At 37.2% G+C, this 25463-nt stretch overlaps 1 protein-coding gene across 9 annotated transcripts in view; it reads left to right on the top strand.

Annotated features, from left to right (window-relative positions):
- Positions 1-25463, top strand: part of DMD (dystrophin) — a 1717438-nt gene that overhangs the window by 1168597 nt on the left and 523378 nt on the right. For all 9 annotated transcript variants that reach the window (XM_035001266.1, XM_035001277.1, XM_035001248.1 and 6 more), the window contains one exon: positions 9113-9324. In XM_035001266.1, the coding sequence (XP_034857157.1) occupies positions 9113-9324 (212 nt within the window). The remainder of the gene's footprint in view (positions 1-9112; positions 9325-25463) is intronic.

Genomic DNA, 25463 nt, shown 5'->3' with positions numbered 1-25463 from the left:
ACCTGGTTGGGCAATAGCATTAAGTTACTGATCTTTGCTATGTTCAAACTAACCTTAAATGTTAGGTTAATATTATAAAATGTTTTTACTCTAGGTCTGTCTTCCATGAATTTAAACGGAATGTTTGGCTGTTCCTGAATTCTAGCTTTTTAGGATTTAGAAAAGGAGCAGATATTCAAATTAGTCATAGTGGCTAGGATTTAATCATGTGCCTCTAACTCCCCTCCCTTTTCAGCTTTTCAGTCTGAAACAACATTTTTTTCTGTGTTTACATAGCAGCCACATTCCTCATGTCCTTTTCCTAAATACAGCAAGTGTCTGTCCATTCACACTAGCTACATTTGACTTCATGGTTAGTATATTTGTTTCTCCTTCTCCTTAATGGGTTTAAGTTGAGATTCCTCTTTGCAGAACTTAACTATAAATAAGTCTTCTAGAGAACCATGTTTAAATGCCTTGTGGAAGTACATGAAACAAATCTTAATATTCCCTATAATTTTGGTTATTATTTTCACTTACCTTGGTTTCTTATAAGTCTTTGAATATCAAACATTAAGATATGCTCACATTCCTCAAGGCAGAGATGTAGCCTGACTTTGTACAAGAGTAACATAATGGTGGTTTCTTTCTTTTTTTTTTTTTTTTTCAGTTCCTTTCTTGATCACCCCTAACATTTTGTTGACTGCTTTAGCCTCAGGGAACAGTCTGTTGCGATTCCCACATCTCTTTCCCATCTTTAACTATCACAACTCATTATCTTAACTCCAGTTGGAATCATTTTCCTTACAGTTGCCCATAGTTAAATATCTGCCATTGTTTACCCATTTGTGACCCAGTTGCCTGAAAATTCACTCTTCCAGCTTGGTATTTTCTACCTGGATTATTTAAGTATTCTGTGGAATCATTGATATCCACAGTGTGCTCCACCTAGCAGATCACAAATGTTTGCTGATGACTATAATCTGTTGTTTGGTCTCTGTACGGCGAAGCGTAACACCTTGCTTCAGTATTGTCCTCTATGCTCTTATTTATTGTTGAATTTTATCTTCACAACAATTCTTTGGTTGTACAACCGTCATTATTTCAGTTTTGTAGTTGAGGAAATTGAAGTGGTGAAGCAACTTTTGCAAATTAAATTTCATCCCAGCTCTAGGGCTATAACCCATTACTAACTGCTAGTCAAGGTTTCTTTCTAAAACTTAGTCACAGTAACTTCTAATTCTCAGACTATAAATTCAGTGCAGAAATTGCAACAGAGCTGTTCTTTGTTCTGTAGCAATGTATATTCAAAAAGGCAATCATTTCGTTTTTGTAAATAACATTTTTCCCTAGGAGAGATGTTGTGGGAATTTATATCAGTCAATGATGTATATCGATAATCAAACACAGCTAGCTTAAAAACATGAAGTGAAAGATTGGTTAGTACTCAATCAACTGAACTGTTTCTTTCTCTGCAGTATTGTGGTTCTTGACATGATTGCTGAGTTTCCAATTTGACACTTCTAGAGATCTGTAAATCAGGACACATGCTGAGTCCCAGTCTGTCATCCTGAGTCTTAGCATTGGTTATTTATTTCCCTTCATTATCCAGCATCTACTTACTGGACAAATCAGTTGAGAAGCTTTCCACGATGGCCCTCTGAAAGGAGAAATACACACATTTGGGTAGCTCTTCAATTACCAACATGCACAGATTGTCTGAGTTTATATGCACATATTTTATTATTATTTCACTTTTGCAAGTCAGATAAATCTGGTATAAATGTAAATCTAACAGTATGGGCTCTAGTGACCAAGTACACTGCCATAATATGTCTTTGGTCTATCAGTAATATCCTGGGTGCAGTGCTGCAAGTGTGGTGACATTCTGCAGTTTGAATTGTTGGCCGAGGCATGGACAATTAGCAGGTCCATATGATGTCCAACTACCGCAATGGCCCAGTTCCAAAATAACAGCTTCTCTTTGATGATCTGCAGATTTTATGTTTACTTTCATTCCTTGACAAAATGGAATATATATCATACTTCTAAGGTTTTCTTTTGTATATGTTTCTGCAGGGTCTGCTCTTAGGACAGCTATATCAATCAATTGCTGTGCTTTGTTTCTGTTGTTAAATAACCAAATAGCTGCTTCATTAGTCTCTATGTGCTGATTTGTTTCTGTGAGTCTAGTCTGGTTCACTGGCCAATGCGTATTTCTGAGATGTTCTTTATCACACCAATCTAAGACCTAAATTGCATTGTATCCTTAACAAAACCATTGCATCTCTTATTACCATTCGTATCTGCCAGTAATGCATATTTCACAGGTTGCAACCCTTTTGAAAAGACGAATTCTCCAACGTTGTATGCACAATACATTTTACAAGTCAAATCATACTTCATTAAATCTTTATTGAAGTACAATAGACATAAGGGAAAATGTACATGTTACAAATGTTTAGCTTGGTGGGTTTGCACAAACTAAATACAACTGTGTAAACAGCCCTCAAATCAAGAAAGAGAATAATATCCAGAACTTCTGAAGCATCCGTTATGTCTCTTTCAGTGACTACCAGTCCCACAAGGATAACCACATCCTGACTTCTACAGTCATCTTACTTTTTCCTCTTTTTATACATTATATAAGTGAAATAAAACAGTATGCCCTTGTTTTTGGCTGGCTTCTTTCCCTCAACATTATGTTTGTGAGATTAATACATACTATTGCATAAGTTGTAGATATTTTATTCTTGTTGCTAGATAGTGTTCTATTGGTAAATATACCACAGTGTATTTATCCATTTTCCAGTAGAGGGGAATTTGGGTAGTTTCCAGTTAGGGGAAGCTTCCAATTTAGTACATGTCTTTTGGCCAATACATGTATGTATTTGTCTTGGATGTATACCTGGGAGTGGAATACCAGTCAAATAATATTTTAAATATACCTGAAAAGTTGACTAAAGAAATCTTATGGTGAATGCTTTTGTAAGGGAAATAATCTCTCCATAATTTCTGCTCTGCAAAATCGATTCTTCCATATGTGTATTTATTTCACAAGGGTCGATACATCTGTTTACTATCTTTCTAGTATTCATCTCTTCATACTTTGTTAATAACAATATGATATTTTATTGTTATTAGCCTCTGAAGCTCAGTATGTTTTAAAATTTGAAAATGCCCATAAAAATATCCTTATCTGAAATATACATATACTCTTCTATATTATGCCATCTCAGATTTAATTAAAAAGACAGACTGAGGCAAAAAGGCATGCCAACAGATTCTCTCTGATCTACAGTTTATTTTAAGAATATTAGAGAAAGAAAGATCATTGATTCTTTTTGGCTCACAAGAATCCCCCTCACATACCAACATACCTTTTAATTTATGGATTTTTATCAGATGAGAATATTCTACTAGTAAATATGATATTGAAGATGTTCTATACCAAAAAAAATACGGTTGTGGCAGAGGCATTAAATCAGAAACAAAGGATGCCCAGAAAATATTTGTTTGCTTAAAATAGAGATCATGAAGAATGAGAGGAAAATGAAGAGGGAAATATGCAATTCTTTTTTTAAGTTTTTATTTTAATTCCAATTAGTTAGCATACAGGGTTATATTAGTTCCAGGTGTACAATATAGTAATACAACATTTCCATATATTACCCAGTGCTCATCACTACAGGTGTACTCCTTAATCCCCATCACCTGTTTCACCCATCCCCCCACCCCTTCCCGTCCAGCAACTGTCAGATTGTTCTTTATAATTAAGAGTCTGTTTCTTGCTTTGTCTTTCTTATTTTTGCCCTTTGTTTTTTTCTGTTCCTTAAATCCTATGTATGAGTGAAATCATATGATATTTGTCTTTCTTGACTGATTTATTTCACTTAGCTTTATACTCTCTAGATCCATCCATATCATTGCAAATGGCTAGATTTCATTCCTTTTTTTTTTATAGCTGAGTGATATTCCATTGTGTGTGTATATCTATATCTATATCTATATCTATATACATACCTCTTCTTTATCCATTCATCAGTCAATGGACACTTGGGCTGCTTCCATATTTTGGCTATTATAAATAATGCTGCTATAAACATAGGGGTGCATGTATCCCTTTGAATTAGTGTTCTTGTATTCTTTGGGTAAATACCCAGCAGTGCCGTTGCTGGGTCATAAGGGGGTTCTAATTTTAACTTTTTGAGGAACCTCCACACTGTTTTCCAGAGTGGTTGCATCACTCTGCATTCCCACCAATAGTGTGTGAGTGTTCCTTTTTCTCTGTATCTTCACCCACACCTGTTGTTTCTTGTGTTGTTGATTTTAGCCATTCTGACAGGTGTGAGGTGCTAGCTCAGTGTAGTTTTGATTTGCATTTTCCTGATGATGAGTGACGATGAGCATAATTCTTAAACCAGTGTTCAACTTATGTAAACTTGAAATGCAGTAAAGAGACAGTGACTCCTTGTAAAGAAGAAAGACTCAAGGTCCTGGGCAAGGGTTAACTTTGGAAGTGGCATTTTTACATCATTATAAAAAGGAAGCATGGATAATTAAAATAGACTACATATACAATTCATTTGACAGACAGTTATTGAAAGTATACCAGGCACCAAGCACTGGGCTGTGCACTAACGTTTTTTTGTTGTTTTTTTTTTAATGAATAAAATTCTAACTTTGACCAGCTTCCCCCAGAAGATGACCTTGAAACAATGACTTGAGTAAGAGTGTTTTACTTGTAAGCTGATCCCAGGAAGTACCAGTAAGAGAGTGACGCAGCAAAAAGGGAAAGAAGCCAATAGTTGAGCCAATTATCGAGCAGGTTATTGCTGTGGGCAATTTGAGTTCAACCCTGATGAGTGAACTCTGGGAGACAGTGAAAAATGCACCTCACCGCTGTCACCCACAAAGGGTAATTATCTTCCAACTCTCATTTATCATTGGCTCATTCATTTGTCAATCCCTTACAGTAAGATTTCCACCACGCCAATAAAATTACTTTGTGTATGGTCCTGAGGGAATTCCATATGGTCAAAGCCAATAGATACTTTTGGCATGGCTTTGGGGAGTCTGACTATTTGGGTCCACGTGTTGGCTCTCCCACTTACTAACTGTATGACCTTAGGTCGATTCTTTAATGAAGTCTGTTTCTTCCTCTGTTCAATGAGAAGTAGCAACAACAGCAGCATAAACAATGATACCTACCTCATAAGATCATCATGATGATTAAATGAATTAACACTCATACAGAACTTAAAACCGTGCTTTAAGCAGTGGAGGAATTCAAGTAATGTTAATTATTATGATTTTTATTATCTGGCATGACGTTTATATGGCTTTTAAAAGTGTTAACCACTTTTGGGTTTTTGCAATTCTTTCTTATCCATGTATTTATGAAAGTACACTTTCCAGGCATTCCTCCTACCTCTTTAGCCATTCATTCATCCTATTGGCTACTTTTCTTCATTCTGTCTTTATGTGTTGTACTTTCCAGGACTTGATCTTTACCCCTGTGTTCTGTTCAATCTACATACCATGTCAATGAGAATGCATTCACATTGAGGTCTTCATTACTTCTCTGTAGTAATTTCTAATCCTGGATTCCTCTCTCTCCCCAGATACATGGCTTTGCCATCGTACCTTCAGTCCATGTGACTAAAATGATAATCCTTTGTAGATGATCCTCAAAACCTCCCACTGAATAGGTCCAAGATTGAACTCATTATCTTTTCCCTGGAACTGTTCATCTTTATTCTTTGGGTAGATAGCAAATAGCAGTTTTATCTAACAGGCACCAAGCAGAAGCCAGGAAATCTGTCTTGACTCCTTTGTTTCCCCACAGCTTAGCATAATGCCTGGCATCTAGTAGATGGTAAATAAAATGGTGACTGTCAGGCTGGATGAATGGATTGATGGGTAGGGGTACTTGGAGGGGTAGATGGATTATTGAGTGAGTCTGTAGCTCGTAATTTTATTTAGTTAAGTATTATCTGATGGATCATGTACAGTTGAAGGTCAGGGATGAGAAAGCACGCCCTTAGTGGGATGAACCAGTTTTCCTTGCTACATTACATACACATGATCCCTTTGGGTTGAAAACTTTTACCGTTGTGACTGAACAAGCATTCAAATGGTATATTTGTCTGAAATAATGATCTGGGCTATGAAAGTTTCCTCCTTTTGCCACAATGAAGAGATACATAAACATACAATAGGAAGAACTATCTTAATTTTTTTCTCCTATGCTGGCCTTTTTAAATATAAGATTATGTCTACACTGTTGAAATAAACTATAAGATGTATGAAATACTTGCTGGCATGAATGCAAATGGTTTACCATGTTTATATCAAAAATACTAAGCATTTTAAGAAGTTTGCTAGCATAATGTCACTAATCAAGGCTGATTAATGCAAAAACAAATTGGAATCAGAGACTTTTTTAGGAAAGCCAATTTTGTTATTTTCATATACATGTAGTATATAAAAATAGGCTAAGAAAAAAATAGTGCCAACTATGCATAATAAAGTAGCTGGCCATGATAAGTTGAAAAAATGGTTTGTAATTGGAATATCAGTTATTTCTATGACTGATGGAGAATTATTTCAGAATATGTAAAGACATATTTTAAACAGCTTTCTTATAATAGCATTTACACTATTAATTTTGTAAACTAAAGATTAAACAGAAGACTAATTAATAACTGTAAATCTCACCTATAGTAGGTGTCGCACTACCCTGTGAGGCAATAACAATGAAACAAACAAACAAAAAAGAAGGGTGCTCAGAGATTATAGAGAGAGACTGACATTTGTTTTAACACGTGTTAACCTAAATTGGAATATAATATGCTGACTGGTTTTGCAACACCAAGCAAATACCCAAAGAGAAATGAACCCAATAAAAACAGTCGTTTATGATGAGCACCACTCACCTGGTTTAACCTATTCTAGGTACCAGATTCTTGATTTCATGTCACAATCACTAGTCTTCTAGGGTTTGTCTAGTTCTCATGCTTATTCACAGAAAATCTCAAGTACTTCTTCAGCTCCTAAGTTATCTTAACTTTATGGGGGCAACAATAGAGTTAATTAAGAAGGACTAAACTTAACATCATGAAGGACAATTTTACAGTACTGTGCTGTGTACATTTTATTTATCTATCCAAAGCCCCTCTTGGCCCTTCTCTTCTTTGGTCTCTACTCTGAGGGGCTGGTGTGTGTCATCACTGGGCTCCCGTGCCCTCTGGCTTCCAGTTGGTTTACCCACCAGGGAGACTTGGTAGGAGAGAGAGGACAAAGTGAGATCAGAATATTTATTCTCCTGGTTCCTTCTGGTGAAGTTCCCTCAGGCCAGTGGTGTCCTTTGGCAAAAGTTACTGCACTTCTCAAGGTGGTTTCTCCTCATGATGCTCAGCTTCTGGCGACTTTCCCCTCCCCCAATTTCCTGGCTCTCAATGTAGTAACGGCGCCACTGCCACAAGACCCAATTTCTTGTATTATCCTGTATAATTATAAAATTATAACCATGGATTAAAATTTAATGATTTTTAATGTAAATTTATTAAAAGAAAACTATGTTAAAGCTGAAATGAACAGTGGACTTTTCAGCCAAAGTAGAGATTAGAGGAAAACTGATGGCTACTATCAACCTTAAAATTAATTGTGTTTAATTCAGAAATCTTTGGTGATTTTCCTACACCCGGATTATGTTGTAATTTGTTCCTTTATAAATAAATCTCTTGGATTATCCAGGCCAGATCACAGAGGAAAATGTATGTCAAGCTAAAATATTCCAGAGGACAGTGGGGAGACATTGAAGGGTTTAAATAAGGGAGTGGGGCGATCAGATTTATATTAATTATTACTCTCTCTGTAGTGTGAAAATTACATTACAAAACAGAGACTTGAGACAAGAGGGGCTTTAGAGTCTACTGCAGACATGTAGGCAAAAAATGACAGAGCTTTGCAGTGGGAATATGTGAAAAGTGGGAGGAGTTCTGTATGAGAGAACTTAGTATCCAATTATATATAGTAGTCATTGAGACCTCAGGAAAAATCTAGAATGTCTGTCAGGTTTTGCTTAAGGGATAAAGTTGATAGGAGTTTTATTGCTTATTTTCCAGGACATTATTTCTATTTTATGAAATCAGCTTAAAGAAAAGATAATGTGGTCCTTAAAAGAAAAAAACAATGTGGTCATGTTTATTTTTAACATAACTAAAATAAAGTACTTCAGAGCAGAATTCATAGGGCAGCTCCATTTTTGACTCACAATGATACCAAAAAATGGCCTCAGTATAAGCCTGTCTTACTTACAGAATGTAACCAGTATGAATTCTTAGATATTGTTACAAGACATTTCCAGTAGGCCTACCTGCTCTTGGGTTGCCCCAGAAGAAGACCAGAGCATGTGGTTTATTTGGGAGTTGAGGGAGTGAGCAAGTAAGAAAGGCAGGGCAGTCAATAAAGGATGGTGCATTATCAAGCAGGTTACTCCTGTGAGCCACCGGAGCTTCATCCCACTAGGAGAACCCTGGAACCCTTGTAAAATAAGTGCTCCCCAGTGAAGTGAATAAATGCTCCCTGGCATGAAGGGGGCTAAAATATCCATACCCTGATATGTGCCATCAGCCCTTGGTTACAGGCTGCTCCTGGGAGGGGGGGTGGAGGGAATCATTGATTCACTGGTATGTCTAGCCTGCCACTTAGGTGGCAAAACAGATTCTTTGTGGCACCACAAATCCGTCAATGAATGAATTGCCAAGGATAGTATCAGAAGTCAGGTTGTTGGGCACTGAAGCAGTAAGGGCAAGGGGATTCAGGCATTCTGCTCTAGTACTTTTCTAAAAGATTATTCATATTTGGCTCTGGGGATTGAGAATAGACACAGTTAAATTTTTACATACACTACTGATGTTCTAGGTCACCTTGAGGAAGATAACTTAACCTCATGTTTGCCATTGGAAAAAGTAAGGAATTCTGTTGTCCATTATCCTAGCTGTAACACAATGAACAATTTTTTTAAACAAATAATATATAAAGTGAGATCATCTTTGAAGGTTAAATTTCAGATGTCTTCTCCAGGCTAGCATTTACTCCTATATATTCATTTTTCCTTCTATTCCAGTTGAAAGAATTCAGAATCAGTGGGATGAAGTACAGGAACACCTTCAGAACCGGAGGCAGCAGTTGAATGAAATGTTAAAGGATTCAACACAATGGCTGGAAGCTAAAGAAGAGGCTGAGCAGGTGTTGGGACAGGCCAGAGCCAAGCTTGAGTCATGGAAGGAGGCTCCCTACACAATGGATGCAATCCAAAAGAAAATCACAGAAACCAAGGTTGGTATCATAGGTATGTTCTTAAAATAAAATACTGGTGATACTGGATAAAATTATAACCATGGATTAAAATTTAATTATTTTTAATGTAAATTTATTAAAAGAAAACTATGTTTAAGCTGAAATGAACAGTAGACTTTTCAGCCAAAGTAGAGATTAGAGGAAAACTGATGGCTAATATCAATCTTAAAATTAATTTTGTTTAATCCAGATATCATAGGCTGGTTTTCACATTACACCATCTTTTGAGATCACTTCATAGTTGATACACATAATTGTGTGATAGCATAAAGTCAGTCATTTGGGATTAATTCCTTCCTAGAAAAAGTAATGGGTCTGCTCCTTCCTAAGTAGGGCCCTGAATGGAGAAGGGGGGAGGAGTGTAAGGATAAGGCAAGGATAAGGGGTCTTCTCACTTTCTTCTCCAGGTCTTTGACCTTCAGACCAATTTCTCTACTTCTTTCTCTTCCTTCTCTTCTTCTTCTTTTCCCCCAAAACTCCATCATATATCTGTCCCCTCCAGAGTCTAGAACTCGTTGTGATAAAAGAAAGGGAAAAGAAAAAGGAAATAATACTTGTTTACTGACTATGTTTTATCAAGCATCATGCCTGGTGCCTTACATGCTTTTAATTCTTTCAAATCTCATATTTATGGATCAGTTGGGAAAGACCTTAAATGCTAAGTGGAGAAGTAACACAGTGAGAACTTGATTAGATTGAATTTTTTATTAAAACCCTCTATAGATTTTTTTTTCTGGTGTAAAAAGGCCTTCTGCTAAACAATTGTCTGAATCACAAATGAGCTATGTCATCTAAGAAAAAAGACCTTATATTGTGGTTTTCTTGGATGAAGTGACTTCCATTTCTCAATGAGTCAGTGTTTAGGCTGTGCTGAGCTACATGGCATATGTATTTATGCTAGGTTTATTTGGAAAACATAAACCCTGAAATCTCAATAGTTTAATATAATAAAGATGAATTCCCTGGTTGTATCATACTCCAGTGGAGGTTGAAGAGCCCTTCCTGGGAGCTCTCTCATAAATAGCGACTTGAGGAATCCAGGCTTCTCCGATTTTGTGATACTATTAACTCATGGCTGACCACAGTCACTGCAAGAGAGTAAGAGAGAATGTGGCCAGTTTATCCATGGGGTTCTATGGATAGGCCTGGAGATTATGTACATCACTTCCACCCACCTCCCATTGACCAGAACGTGTTCCCAATTTAACATAAGGAAGAGTAAATAGCAATAGTGAGCAAATGAGCTTTTAGCCAGCCTCAGCTGTAGCTACTTCTCCAAAGGACCTGCTTTGCTATGAGGACAAGATTTTTGTTCCTATGACAAGAATGTTAGAAAGTGACATAGGATTTTACAGACTCATCATTGCCTCTGTTGGAAGCAGTTATTTCTTTCACAAGAGACTTGTTGCCACTAGGATTTTCTCCTTTGGATTAACATAGAAGGCATAGGAATTTCTTTTTTCTTTTTTTAAGATTTTATTTATTTATTTGACAGAGACAGAGATAGTGAGAGCAAGAACACAAGCAGGGGGAGCGGGAGAGGGAGAAGCACCCCCCCTCCCCGAGCAGGGAGCCCGATGTGGGACTCAATCCCAGGACCCTGGGATCATGACCCAAGCCAAAGGCAGATGCTCAACGACTGAGCCACCCAGGCGCCCGGCATAGGAATTTCTAATGATGATGTTCCCAATTCCTCAGTTTGACTATGGGAAAGATAGAATTCATGCAGCTGTTCTTGAAGGCTCTGGTCTTATCCATAAGGTACTCAGTATGTTATGCCATTTCTTTTTACTGTCCAAAAACAGGATTCTATGAATCTAGCAGATCTTAGAAGAAAGTGATTAACTGGTGGAGAGGAATTAACAGGGGAAAAGAGTTTGGGCTGGACCCTTGAGTTAGAAGAAGGGAAGGAGAGATGGGAAGCATTTGTGATAAATTTGATAAGGGCAAGAAGACTCTGCAAGCTGGCACATGAAAAATCTTAAAACCTGTAAGAATCTTAAAGTGATGGCAAGAATGATTAGGGTTTTATAGCCCTTAGAAAAGCAAGGGGCTTTTAATAAGAGATGAAAAGAAGGGCAAAAGAAAATATGAAAGGATAAAACGAAACAATTTCATCATCAAAACAAGTCGTATGTTTTAAACACCTAAAACAAAGACAAGATGGTATTATAATTGCTATCCTTGTCAAACTTTCAAAATAAAAAAATTTCAATTGTCAGTCTAAAACTACATCATAAAAATGGCTTAGCCATTATCTATAGAAACTCATGTTTTTGTGTTATATGTTATATGTTAGGAATTCAACTATATATATATATAGTTGCACTTTCAGTGTATGTTCATTATATAAAGACCAAAACTGTAATTTTCCCATCCATTTCCTAAATGGTTATGTTAAACCTAAAAGTAATCCTAATGCTAATACTAACATTTAGCAAGTACTTGCCAATTGTCAAAAATTGTGCTAATCATTTTACATATATTGGCTTGTTTCACCCTCTCAGGAATCTTCCATGAAAACTATCATTGTTCACAGTTTACAGGTGAGAAAATCGAAGCCTAGAGAAGAAGTTCAGAAACTCTTAAAAATCATAGAGTTAGGATGTGAATGCATAGCAATCACTCTTGTAGATGACTTCACAGATTTTCTCTTCTACCCATTGTGTTCTGTGTGGCTAAAACAAATCAAGAAAACACTGTGAAGATCAGAAAGGGAGACAACTGTAATTATGAATTGACAAATAAGATCATATTACTGATAAGCCAACAGGTGGGAAATGAAAACGATGAAACAGTATACTGGGGAGAGGTTTTCATATTCTGTTTTACTATGAAAAACTAAGAGATAATTGCAAATTATATCCCCTTTTTTAATGAAACTACAATGTTTAATTTTTCTAAAATCAGGGAGCATATAAAATGGGGATCTGGCCTTTATGTCTAATATGTTATCACTACTGAGTGGTAATAGCTGGCTTATCACTTACAATTTTCTTTTACAAAGAAAGGGTGAAAATAGACATAAAGAGGCATTGGATAATTTGAGCAGGATCTCCTTGCTCCGTAAATTCTTTCCGAGTCTCCGTGCCTAAGATTAGCAAAAGAGCTGGTGAGCCCCATAAGGCGATCATCAGGCTGTGTCCACGGAGGTGGAGGTGGAGAGCTGTGATTGAAGCAACCAGCCTCCCCTGAAGCAGCGTCACTGATGACTCCCCTCACCATCACAGTAGTAAGATACTCTTGGAAAATCTAAACCAGTCATCGCACCTGGACTAAAGAAAAATTCATCTGCAATTCTTATATTTTTATGATTCATCATTGCTCATCTTTGTCTGTAATCTCTTCCATTTCTTATCTATGTATTTTCATTGTCCTCATTATGGAGATAAAATTTTGAATTCTGACTTTAAACTTAGTATCCTTAGATAAATACGTATAGATTGTTGCTTTATAACTTTTGATAATTATCATTTTAAATTCCTTACACTATCTCATTAAGTTCTACCCTCAACCATTTCCTTACTGATTGGACATTCAGACAGCCTCCTCCTCTTGGTTAAAAAAAGTAGCAGAGAAAAAAAATGGGGACAACAACAAGCCCGTTGTTGAGGAGAGGAATCAAATCTGAGGTAGCATCCAGGGACAGTCCATCTTGAAAGCATGGTCAGGCTGGAAGGAGATGGCACAAAAGAGTCTTGATTTATCAAAAGAACAAGCTATAGATAGCCCATCATGTTGATGATTAATGAGCAGGTCATTAAGAGATGCCCATAATATATGTAGTTTCTTTCCTATATAACCCATAATGCGAGGAAGTAGCTGATTCTGTTAACCACACGGCTTCATTTGATCTTCTCCATGGCCCTAGTAAAACAATAATGTTTTTTTGAGATGGAAAGACAGATGTTAGGGAAAAATCATACAGGATTTCCATTTTAATCAAAATCTCTGCCAATAAGCTATGACAGAATCCTATGAGAGATGATGCCATTTAACTTTCATAAGAAGTAAGATGGTGTGACATTGGCACCTAAAATTGTCAGCAACGGTCATCATGGGATTTATTTTATTTGGCAGAATCTTGGTTGACTTCACAACCTGTTCCCCAGGCTATTAAGATTGGTCCAAACTTGGCAATGAATTCTTTGGAAAAATTATTTCTTGATGATTTTAAGCTTTCTTTTCCAGTATCAAGAGAGATTTACCCAGGCTCAGAGTTTTCATTTATTTTTTCCCCTTTCAGCTTTTGAAAGAGAAATTCCTTTTTTGTCTGCTTTGTGATTGCTTTTGTGTCAAATTCAGCATAAAAGCTTTTCAAACGTGACGGCATTAGCTGTTTTGTGCTTGGCTGAGCTAAGAGTACATGAATTCAATACAGTAGTGAAATCTTGTTTGAGCTTAGCTGATTTGGCTCTATAATACTTAAAACTATCTGAGGCGAGAAATCCAATAATTTATCAAATTATTAAATAAACATTTCCAAGGCTGCAAAATATCTGTGTTTTGAAGACATTCTTTGGGGAGCTTGAAAGATAGATATATTGTAATCATGTAATTAATTTAAAAAGTTGAACTTGTTATATATAGTAAATGCAGTAGGTGTTCGAGGATCTCAAATTATTTTACTAGGAAAGAAGCTAATGGAGAACTTTTTCAAATATGAAAGTAGAACATTGTACTTTTAATTATTTGGGGGGATGGGTAGTATTAGATCATATCCTTATCTGCCATAAGGATGTGCATAGTAGTGGAAGCTGAATTCTTCTCCCACATATTTTATTTACTTTTTGACTTGCACAAAATTAAATCAGCAAATTGATTCACACTGGTAGTCTGAGGTTTGGATTTCTGATACTGTAATGAAAAACATCAGAAATCTTCTTGCCGGGACCTGCCATTTCTTCATGCATTTTCTTTATTCCCTTTTGTTCTCCCCTAAAGCTTCCACATGATTAAGGAGAAAGAATCAATAACCTAATCATACTTTTCCTCCCAAAATATGTATGAAGCTATTAAACTTCTCAAAGCATACAACCAGAGTGCTTCCTACATCACTGATAGAGCAGACGAAGTAATGGGCTAGTTTCCCCAGGTACTGCTATACTATATAAATATTTAATGCACAGTCACCAAGACTTGAATAGCATTATGCTCTGATTACACCATATTTTGCCTTGTTTCCTTTTCATAGTTTAACTTATACCATGCTCAAAAATATAATGTAGAAACTCTGTAAACATACTCCTCCATAAAAGCAACAAATTGCAAAAATTGTCAAAATTGCCTTTTCTGAACTCTGGAAATTAACCAAAGGTTGACAGCATTTTATAAACTGCTGAACTTCAGTAAGAACAGCAGGGTTTGGGATTTCTGGGTGGCTCAGTCAGTTAAGCAGCTGCCTTCGGCCAGGGTCGTGGTCCCAGGGTCCTGGGATCCAGTCCCGCATCGGGCTCCTTGCTCAGCGGGGAGCCTGCTTCTCCCTCTCTCCCTCTGCTTGTGTTCTCTCTGTCAAATAAATAAATAAATAAATAAGAACAGCAGGGTTTGAGGCTTTTTAACTTGGCCTATTCTATCACTTTCTCCCAGCTCCATAGTAACTTTGAGAATCAGAGCCTTATAGCCATCAGAGAAGGAAGACCAGGATTGGAGTTCCTCAGAAAGACACATTTCGTTCCCAGGCTTTATTATTATTTGACCTGTCTTGCAGCTCCCTAGAACAAACCTATATACAAGGCCTTATCATTCATTATTTGACCTGACTTTGCACTAACTCCCAGAAAAAGCCCTATCCCCAGAGTGTCTATCCAAAACAATCAGCAGCATGTTTAAATAGTAACTGCCTGAGGCTGTGATACCAGTTGAGATAATCATGGTCTAGAGAAAAACTGAAAAGGAAGATCTGGGGAATGAGATATCCTCAGAGGTCTTTGAAAAGCTCTGACATATTCCTGGGGGATCTACAAGCCTACATGCATGTCTTGCCAAATATAGACTATCAATAAAGAGATATAAATTATGAACACAAACCAAATAGAGATTCTGGTATGTATAATATTTAGTATAATAATTAAAATGAAATTTTTACTAGAGGAGCTCAACATCAGATCTGAGCTGGCAGAAGAGTCAGTGAACATGGTCAATTCCTAATCCACATCAAGGAAAAGGGAGAAGAGAAGAATTAAGAAAAACACAGTAAGCAAAAACTGACAGAATTGAGGGGAGAAATAAACAGTTCAACAAGAACAAAGACTTCAGTACCCTACTTTTAATAATGGATAAACTGTACAGAAAATCAACAAGGAAATGGGAGAGTTGGAAAAACAATATGAACCAGCAAGGCCAAACAGTCATGCATAGAACACTCCAGGCAATAATAACAGAGTATACATTCTTCTCAATTGCACATGGACTATTCTCCAGGATAGACCATATGCTAGGTCATAAAATGAGTCTTAATACATTTAAAAGGATTTCAATCATATAATGTACATAATATACATTCTCTAACCATAATTAAATGAAATTAAAAATCAATAACAAAAGTAAATTTGGGAAATTCACAAATATGAGAAAATGATACAGTACATTATTAAACAACCAATAGGTCAAAAAAGAAATCACAGAGGAGACACAAAAATACTTTGAGATGAATGGATATAAAAACACAATATACTGGAACTTATAAGATGCAACTAATACATGTTGAGAGCAAAATTTATAGCTATAAATACATGTATTAAAAAAGAAGAATGATCTCAGGGCGCATGGGTGGCTCAGTTGGTTAAGCGACAGACTCTTGATTTCTGCTCAGGTTATGATCTCAGGGTTGTGAGAGGGAGCCCCAAGTCAGCTTTGTGCTGGGCATGGAGCCTGCTTAAGATTCTCTCTCTCCCTCTGCCTCTCCACCCTACCTCTCTAAAAAAAAAAAGAAGAAGAAGAAGAAGAAAGATCTCAAATAAGTAACCCAATCTTCTACCTTAAGTAATTAGAAAAAGAAAATTAAACCTAAAGCAAGCAGAAATAAGTAATAAACATTAGAGTGAAATCAATGAAACAGAGGAAATAAAAATGAGAGAAAATCAAAAGAATTAAAATTTAGTTATTGAAAAGATCAACAATATTGACAACCCTTTAGTTAGACTGACTTAAGAAGGAAGAGAGAGAAGGCTCAAATTACTAATCTTAAAAATGAAAGAGGATACACCACTACCAACCTTATAGAAATAAAAAGGATTATAAGAGGATATTATGAATGGGAGAAATAAGAAATATGAATAGACATATAGCAAGTGTAGAAATTGAATCAGTAATTTTATTTTTTTATTTTATTTTTTTAAAGATTGTATTCATTTATTTGAGAGAGAATGAGAGAGACAGAGCATGAGACGGGGGAGGGTCAGCGGGAGAAGCAGACTTCCTGCTGAGCAGGGAGCCCGATGCGGGACTCGATCCCGGGACTCCAGGATCATGACCTGAGCCGAAGGCAGTCGCTTAACCAACTGAGCCACCCAGGTGCCCTGAATCAGTAATTTTAAAACTTTTCCCAAGAAAAGACCCAGGCCCAGACAGCTTCACTGGTGAATTTTGCCAAATGTTTAAAGATGAATTAATAGCAGCCATTCACAAACTCTTCCAAAACATGGAAGAGAAAGGAATATATCCTAACCAAAGTTATGACAGGAAAAAAAAAAAAAAAACTACAAACCAATATACCTCATGAATATAGACTCAAAAAACCTTAAGAAAAATACAGCAACATATTGAAATGATTATATACCATAATCAAGTGAAGTTTATTCCAGGAATACAAGGTTAGTTTAACATACAAAATTGAATCAACATACAGATTTTCCTTGGCTCATGATGGGGTTATGTCTCAAAAACTTACCATAAGTTAAAAATACCATAAGCCAGAAATGCATTTAATATACCTAACGTACCAAACATTATAGCTTAGCTAGCCCACCTTAAATGTGCTCAGAACACTTACATTAGTCTATAGTTAGGCAAAATCATCTAACACAAAACCTGTTTTATAATAAAATGTTGAATATCTCTTGTAATTTATTGACTACTGTACTGAAAGTGAAAAACAGAGCAGTTATATGAGTACAGAATGGTTGTTAGTGTATCAGTTGCTTACTCCTCATGATAACATGGCTGACCGGGAGCTGCAGTTTACTGCCACTGCCCAGCATCATGAAAGAGTATCATACTGCATATCATTAGTCTTGGAAAAGATCAAAATTCAAAATTTGAAGTATGCTTTCCACCAAATATGTTTCACACCATTATTAAGTAAAAAAAAAAAATCCTAAGTCAAACCATCATAAATGGGGGCTTTCCATAATGTGTTATAACAATAGAATAAATGACAAAACCCATGTGGTCATCTCAGTAGTTATAGAAAAAGCATTTGACAAAGTCCAAACCTAGCAAAAGCTGGCGGGGGGGAGAGAATGGACAATGGAAAGTGACTGTTAATGGTACAGGGTTTCTTTTGGGTTTGAAGAAAGCGTTCCAAAATTAGATTGTGGGGGCTCCTGGGTGGCTCAGTCAGTTGAGCGTCTGACTCTTGATTTATATCAAGAAGTCACTTTCCATTGTCCATTCTCTCCCTCCCCTAGCCTTTGTTGGATACTTCATACAAATGGACTCATACAATATGTGTGAGTGGCTTCTTTCTGTGATTGGCTTCTTTCACCCAGCATAATGTTTTAGAGGTTCATCCATGTTATAGCAGGTACCAGTGCTTTGTTAGTTTTTATTGCCAAATAATATTCAGTTGCTGGATATACTACCTTTTAAAAAATCATTCCTTAGTTGATAAACATGTGGGCTTTTTCCACTTTTCGGCTATCACAAATAACTGCTATAAACATCTGTATAAAGGTTTTGTGTGGATGTACATTTTTATTTCTCTTGGATACATACCTGAGTGTGGCACTGTCATGTCAGATAGTAGCTTCATGTTTAATATCTACAGAAACTGCTAAATTTTTTCCAAAGTTGTAACATTTTACATTCCCAACAGCAATGTATGAGGTTCCAATTATTCCACGTTCTTGTCAAAACTTATTATCGTCTTTCTTATTTCAACCATCCTAGTGATTATAAGTGTTATCTCATGGTTTTCATTTGTATTTTCCTAATGACTAATGATGTTGACCATCTTTTCATGGGCTTATTGGCCATTTGTACATCTTCTTTGAAGAACTGTCTATTACGATCCTTTGTTGATTTGTAATTGGGCTATCTTTTTGTTCTCGTTGAGTTATAAAGTTCTTTATGTATTCTGGATACAAGTCCCTTATCAGATATTTGCAAATATTTTCTCCCATTCTGTGGGTTGTCTTCATACTTTCTTTATGACATCACTTGCCGCACAAAAGTCTTTAATTCTGATGAAGTCTAACTTACATATTTGTTCTTTTGTCACTCTTGCTTTTGGTGTCATATACAAGAAAACATTGCCTAACTCATAATACTCATATGTTGTCTTACAACAGTTTTATTTAAAGTTTTAGTTCTTGGGGTACCTGGGTGGCTCAGTCAGTCAAGCGTCTGACTCTTGATTTTGGCTCAGGTCATGATCTCAGAGTCTTGGGATCAAGCCCCGTGTTGCTCCATGCTCAGTGGTGAGTCTGCTTGAGGATTCTTTCCCTCTCCCTCTACCACTCTGCCCCCCCCCCAAAATAAATAAATCTTTTAAAAAATAAACTTTTAGTTCTTATATTTAGCTCTATCATAATCCATGTAAGAGTTAATTTTTGTGTATGGTGTTATGTGGGGTCAAACTTCACTCTTTTGTATGTGAATATTTAGTTATCCAAGCACAAGGGTTTAAAAAGACTATTCTTTCACCATTGAATTGTCTTAGCAATCTTGTCAAAAATCAATTGACCTTAAAAGCAAGGTTTTACATCTGGACTTTGAATTTTATTTCATCAATCTATATTTCTTTTTCTTAAATTTTTTTATTATATTAATCACCATACATTACATCATTAGTTTTTGATGTAGTGTTCCATGATTCATTGTTTGTGTATAACACCCAGGGCTCTATTCAGTAACGTGCCCTATTCAATACTCATCACCAGGCTAACCCATCCCACACCCCCCCTCCCCTCTAGAACCCTCAGTTTGTTTCTCAGAGTCCATAGTCTCTCATGGTTCGGCTCCCCCTCCAATTTCCCCCCCTTTATTTTACACTTCCTGCTATCATCATCATCATCATCTTCTTCTTCTCCTTCTCCTTCTCTTCTCCTTCTCCTTCTTTTAACATATAATGTATTATTTGTTTCAGAGGTACAGGTCTGTGATTCAACAGTCTTACACAATTCACAATGCTCACCATAGCACATACCCTCCACAATGTCTATCACCCAGCCACCCCATCCTTCCCACCGCCCACCACTCCAGCAACACTCAGTGTGTTTCCTGAGATTAAGAATTCCTCATATCAGTGAGATCATATGATACATGTCTTTGTCTGACTGACTTATTTCGCTGGGTGAAAGAAGCCAATCACAGAAAGAAGCCACTCACACATATTGTATGAGTCCATTTGTATGAAGTATCCAGCAAAGGCTAGGGGAGGGAGAGAATGGACAATGGAAAGTGACTGTTAATGGTACAGGGTTTCTTTTGGGTTTGAAGAAAGCATTCCAAAATTAGATTGTGGGGGCTCCTGGGTGGCTCAGTCAGTTGAGCGTCTGACTCTTGATTTTGGCTCAGGTCATGATCTCAGGGTCCAGCTCCTGATTTCAGCCTAGGTCATAATCTCGGGGTCATGGATGCAGCCCCACATTGGGCTCAGCAGGGAGTCTGCTTGAAACTCTCTCTCTGCCCTTTCCCCTCCCCCTAAAATAATAAATAAATAAATCTTTTAAAAAATTAGATTGTGGTGATGGCTTCACAACTCTAAGTATACTAAAAACCACTACATTATACCCTTAAAATGGGTAGATTTTATGTCATGTGAATTATATCTCAAAATTGCTTTCAAAAGGCATGTTTCTACATGTCATTAAGACTACAGATCTTTTCCTGTTTCTTCAAGTTTATAAACTGCTTTAGAAATGTAATTTCTCAGGGTGCCTGGGTGGCTCAGTCATTGGGCGTCTGTCTTCAGCTCGGGTCATGATCCCTGGGTCCTGGGATCGAGCCCCACTTCAGGCTCCCTGCTCTGTGGGAGCCTGCTTCTCCCTCTCCCACTCCCCCCTGCTTGTGTTCCCTCTCTTGCTGTGTCTCCCTCTGTCAAATAAATAAATAAAATCTTTTAAAAAAATGTAATTTCTCAACATGTATTAGCAACAGAACCTATTCTCTATGAGTCATTATACTAGTTTATTCTATCCCTGGCCCTGGCCCCAGACTTTTTGGAGATGATAGAATTGCCCTTCTGGAGAGAGGGTTGTACCTGACTAGCTCTATCTGTCAGGATAGTCTAAGTTATACCACAGTAATAACCTTCAAATCTAGAGGCTTAACACAAATTTTATATTTTATTCATATTACGTGTCCATTGTAGATTCACAAGAGGGTTCTACTTAGCTTAGTCACTCAGGGACCAAGGCTGATAACAGCTGAGTCTTGATATATACTTCCATGACTAAAGAGGCAGGGAGCAGGAATAATGCCATCAGTTCATAAACCTTCTGCCTGTAAGTTACAAGCAGCCCTAATCAGTTACATAGCCATCCCCGATTCAATGGGGGTGCGGATGGCATGAAAGGGCACTGAATGTTTCTGGGCAATAATGTATTCTACCACAGGAGGCTCATGGGGTTTGAAAAATAGCCAAGAAAAATGCCACTTTCTGGGGACCTATCCTCTGGCATTCTCTCTGGAGCGATTTCCACCCAACCATTTCCATACCCTCTCCACCAGACTTCTCTTAGATGCCTGGGGTAGCTGGGTGATTTCTTAATTACAACACTACTTAAGCCTTTTAATAAAGTCAGCAAATTAAAGACAGAGCCCAGATAAAGAAAATGCTTTCTAAAATGTCATAATGAAATTAAGGTAATGAAGTACTTGGAGTGCTCTCCTCCCTTCTTTTTGAATAAAACTTACTCCAAAGAAGCTGGAAGAGAAATGGGGCCTGAAACTAAAGAGGGAGGAAAATAAATTGTATGCCATTAGTTTAATTATGAAAATTCATTACATGAAGCCATGTAAGACAGAAAATAATGGAACTCTAATGGGTTGGCCGATAACACATTTACTAGCCTGCTCTCAGCTTGTAGTCATTGTTGAAAGGACAAAAAAGTAACAACTTTAGCATGTAGTCCTCAAAGCTATTGAAAAGATTAATCATTTCCAGTAAGCTGGAAAATGAGGGCCATTTTCTTAAATAGTATCCCCTGTATAGAGTGTTACCTTCTGAAACAGAGATGTTTGGTAATGTCAGGGGTTTAATAGATGAATCTTGAAGTTAATGGTGAGAGGCTTTACTTTTGAAATAGCTTCCTTACAGATATTTTAACATTTCTATTATAAATCCATGAAGAGGTTTTATAGGTCGTTTCAATTCACACAAGCAAGAAAGACTGTTTCTTTTTCCCAATAGAGATGTATAGAACATTAATTCATACTTAAGACTAAATTGTTTAGTGATTTTTTTTAATAAACCAAATCTGTATTTTTTTTCTGCTGTCTTTGTTTGGCATTGTCTTACTTTATTGTACACAATAATTTTCCAGTCATGCTATAATCATCAAGGAGACTATTTTATATTCTTCAGTGTTCAGTTATAATAAGCCCAATCATTTGCATTAAATTCCTTTATATGGAAGTGTATCTTCTTTAACTAGATTGAACCCTGAATATTGGAGTCAAGAAACTTGCATTTTTGTGATGCCTCTTTCACTGATTAGCTTTGTCACCTTCAACAAGTCACTTAACCTTTCAAGATTTTTATATTATCGGATGGGCAATTATGGGATTGGGTTGGAGAAAAGGAAAAGGAAAGGGGATAACAAAAGGTGAAAGTGGATGTGTAGGTGGGGGTCCTATATTAGAGAGCCTTGTAATCTAAGGAGAGAGGTTTGGATTTTGTCTTGTAGGTAAGAGGGAGCCATTGAAAGTTTTTACAGAGGAGTGATATGGTTCTATTTACATTTCAAAAATATCACTTGAGCAGCTGTTTGTTGATGGAAGGTCTGGTTTGAGATGGAGGAAAGGAGCCAATAAAAAGGTTATTGGAGAATCCAAGCAAGAAATAATGAGAGCCTAAATTAAGGCAGCGACAGTGGAGGATTAGGTCACTGACAAGGGCCAGAAACTCAACTCTGCCTTCTGTAGCAGGAAATTAAAAGTTAAATAGCAAAGGGCCTGGGTACAGGTTGGGGTAAAGAACTGGGCCCACTAATCCAATTTACAGCAGTGACGTGTCAGAATAGTTTTTGTGGGGTGGTGTTGGCAAAAGCCTGATTTTGATAAGTTGTAGAGGGGCAGGAATGAAATCCGGTTGAGACAAGTGAACATTTGCCTTCTAAGGACCTTAATTGTGACAGAGGACAGAGAGCAGGTTTTGTTGTTGTTATTTGAAGATGAACGGGTTGGCGATGGGAATCATGTTTGAAGGCTGTGGAGAAAGACCCTGCAGAGAGACAAGAGACTGAAAAGACACAAAGATCCCAGAATAGATGAGTGTCCAGACGGAGGGATCTGCTTCCCATAGCACAAGAGTCACCTCTTCCTCTGAGACTAAAGAGAAGGATGCAAGATGTCATCTCTGTTTAATGAAATGTGTGTTTGTTATGTTAAACTGTGTCATTGTAGGCAGGGCCTATTTGCTGTGAGATTTCTTCCAGTTTGGATCTTCAGGGCTCAGTCTGGAAACCACCCTAGATATTTCAGAGGAAATTTAATACCAATGACTGGTTCCATGGCTAATGGAAGACCTGAAAAACCCAGTAGGAGACAGTAGGGCAGCTTGGAGGTTGGCAATATCAGGAAGCTGTTGGCCACCTCAAGGGCAGGAGGGCCAACCAGTGTTACCGAAGTCCAGAAACCAGAACCATCTGGTGCTTACTCAACTGCTGTGGAGGCTGCACAGAGGGTCCTGACACTACAAAGGGAAGGGCTGTTCCTTAGGAAATGGAGACATGAAGGCTCTACCCACATAGAGAGGAGAAAATATACTTGAGTTTCCCCCTTCCTCCTGCTCTTCCATGTTCTACCAAGACCTCTCACTGGCCTAACCCATCTAGAAGCCAACTAGCAAGAAATCCTTGGAAATTCTCATCCGCCGAGGGGTTAGTTCATCTGCAATACTAAGTAGAGTAGGAGATTGCCAGAGAACGGATCTAAAAGCTAAGAAGCTCTTCCGCTGTTAGCTCACAGAACTAGATTTTTTTTAATGAATTTCTTACTTTATGTATGCCAACACGGTATCCTAGGCAAAACAGAGAAACTCATATGTAGAACTTTTTGTCCATAAATATATTAGGGTCCTATTTTATAATTTTCCGAGCAGTTTTGAGTTTGGCCTCATGACAGACCGGAGGCATAGGCAGAATAAGTCACTCCATCTGATTTTACACACAACAAAACTGGGACTCAGAAGGTTAATGACTTTCTTAAGATCAAACAGCAAAACAATGGCCAAACAAGACTTCCTGGGAAGATGTCTTTTCATTACTCTGTATTGCCTTTCGTGAAGCTCCTTTGAGTCACAGTCATTAAAAGTGTTAAACTCTAGTTCATCTGGAACAAATGGTAATTTCATTTGTAGGTGACCGTCCCAAAACCTGTTTTATAAGAAAACTTCAACAACACTCAAGCTGAAATTTTTAATTATAAGTCTGCGGACTCACATTTATCTCCTGAATTAAAGGGAGCCTTCTAGATAAGCTGCAGCATTATAGACAATGTCTATAAAACAGTGGGTCCCTTGCTTTGCGTTCAGTAGAGGCTTACCCTGTGGTGAATATAGGGTGGCTTATTCAAAATAGTAGGAGTAGCAGTAGAATTAGTAGTAGTAGTAGTAATAGAAAGGGTAGTAATAATCACAATGATTATAGCTAATATTTACTGGATGCTTTGAATGCACCAGTCACCATTCTAAACGTATTCCCTGGATTTTCTAAATGAACCCTCATGATAATCTTTCGAGGTAGACACTGTTAATACACCCATTTGAGAAAGAAGGAAACTGAAACACAAAGAGGACAATTAACTTTCCCGTTTGTCACACAACTAGGAAGTGATCAAGCTAGGATTCAAACACAGCAGGCCCAAACTTCTAACTACTCTCTCTCTTCCTTCCTTGTTTTCTCCCATGCAGGGTCAGTATCCCTAAAAAGAATTCTTACAAATAAAAAATAAGGAAAGGCAAACATTAAAATGAAAAACTTTTAATACTCAAAGTTCTTGAAATTAATTCAGGTTGTCCCATAGCTGACAGTCATTTTCTGCCTAAAATGCTGTGTATAAAATATCAGCACCATATTAGGTTTGAATATAAAATATTTCTTTCCTGGTTGGGGACACAATCTTTTGGGGATTTAGCATTTTATATTCTTCATGGAAAACACCCACATATATATGCACCCACAAAAATCATCTTTTTTTATAGGCTTGTGTTCACAGTATTTCAAATTTCTTCACACACTGTGATCACCATACAAACAGTTCCCTGTAGTGTATACAATTGTAAATAGAATTCGGAAATAAAAAGGAGTGTGTGTGAATTCTATTGTATTTTTGAATTTACACTCCTTCTGTGGCTTGGAGTTATCCCAGTAGTAAATTTCACAGTAGTAGGCAAAACTGGTCAAGGTCATTGTTTGTAGTCTGAAAGACAACTTGGTTAAAATCCAGGTTGGTCAACATATTTGAGGAAGGGAAACCGTCTGTTCAGGTGAATGTCTTTAAGAAGGGAGACAAGAACGCTGTTGTTGAGAACCTTAGAGTTGAGATAAGGGCCTTTGCCCTGTCAGTGTTGCTCAAGGTCAGTGGGATTTCTTCTTTTTAATCCTACATCGTCATAAAACCTGGGCAGTATACAGTGAGGGTTAGAGCTCAGTCAAGATTTCCGTAGATATAAAAATCTCAATTTCAATGTGAATACAAATTTGAAGAAAAATGTATCACTTGTGGGGGTT

This window comes from Mirounga leonina, unplaced genomic scaffold, assembly GCF_011800145.1.
Source record: "Mirounga leonina isolate KUSES-001 unplaced genomic scaffold, KU_Mleo_1.0 Mir_101595, whole genome shotgun sequence".
NCBI lineage: Eukaryota > Metazoa > Chordata > Mammalia > Carnivora > Phocidae > Mirounga > Mirounga leonina.
This window is presented reverse-complemented; position numbering and strand designations above follow the sequence as displayed.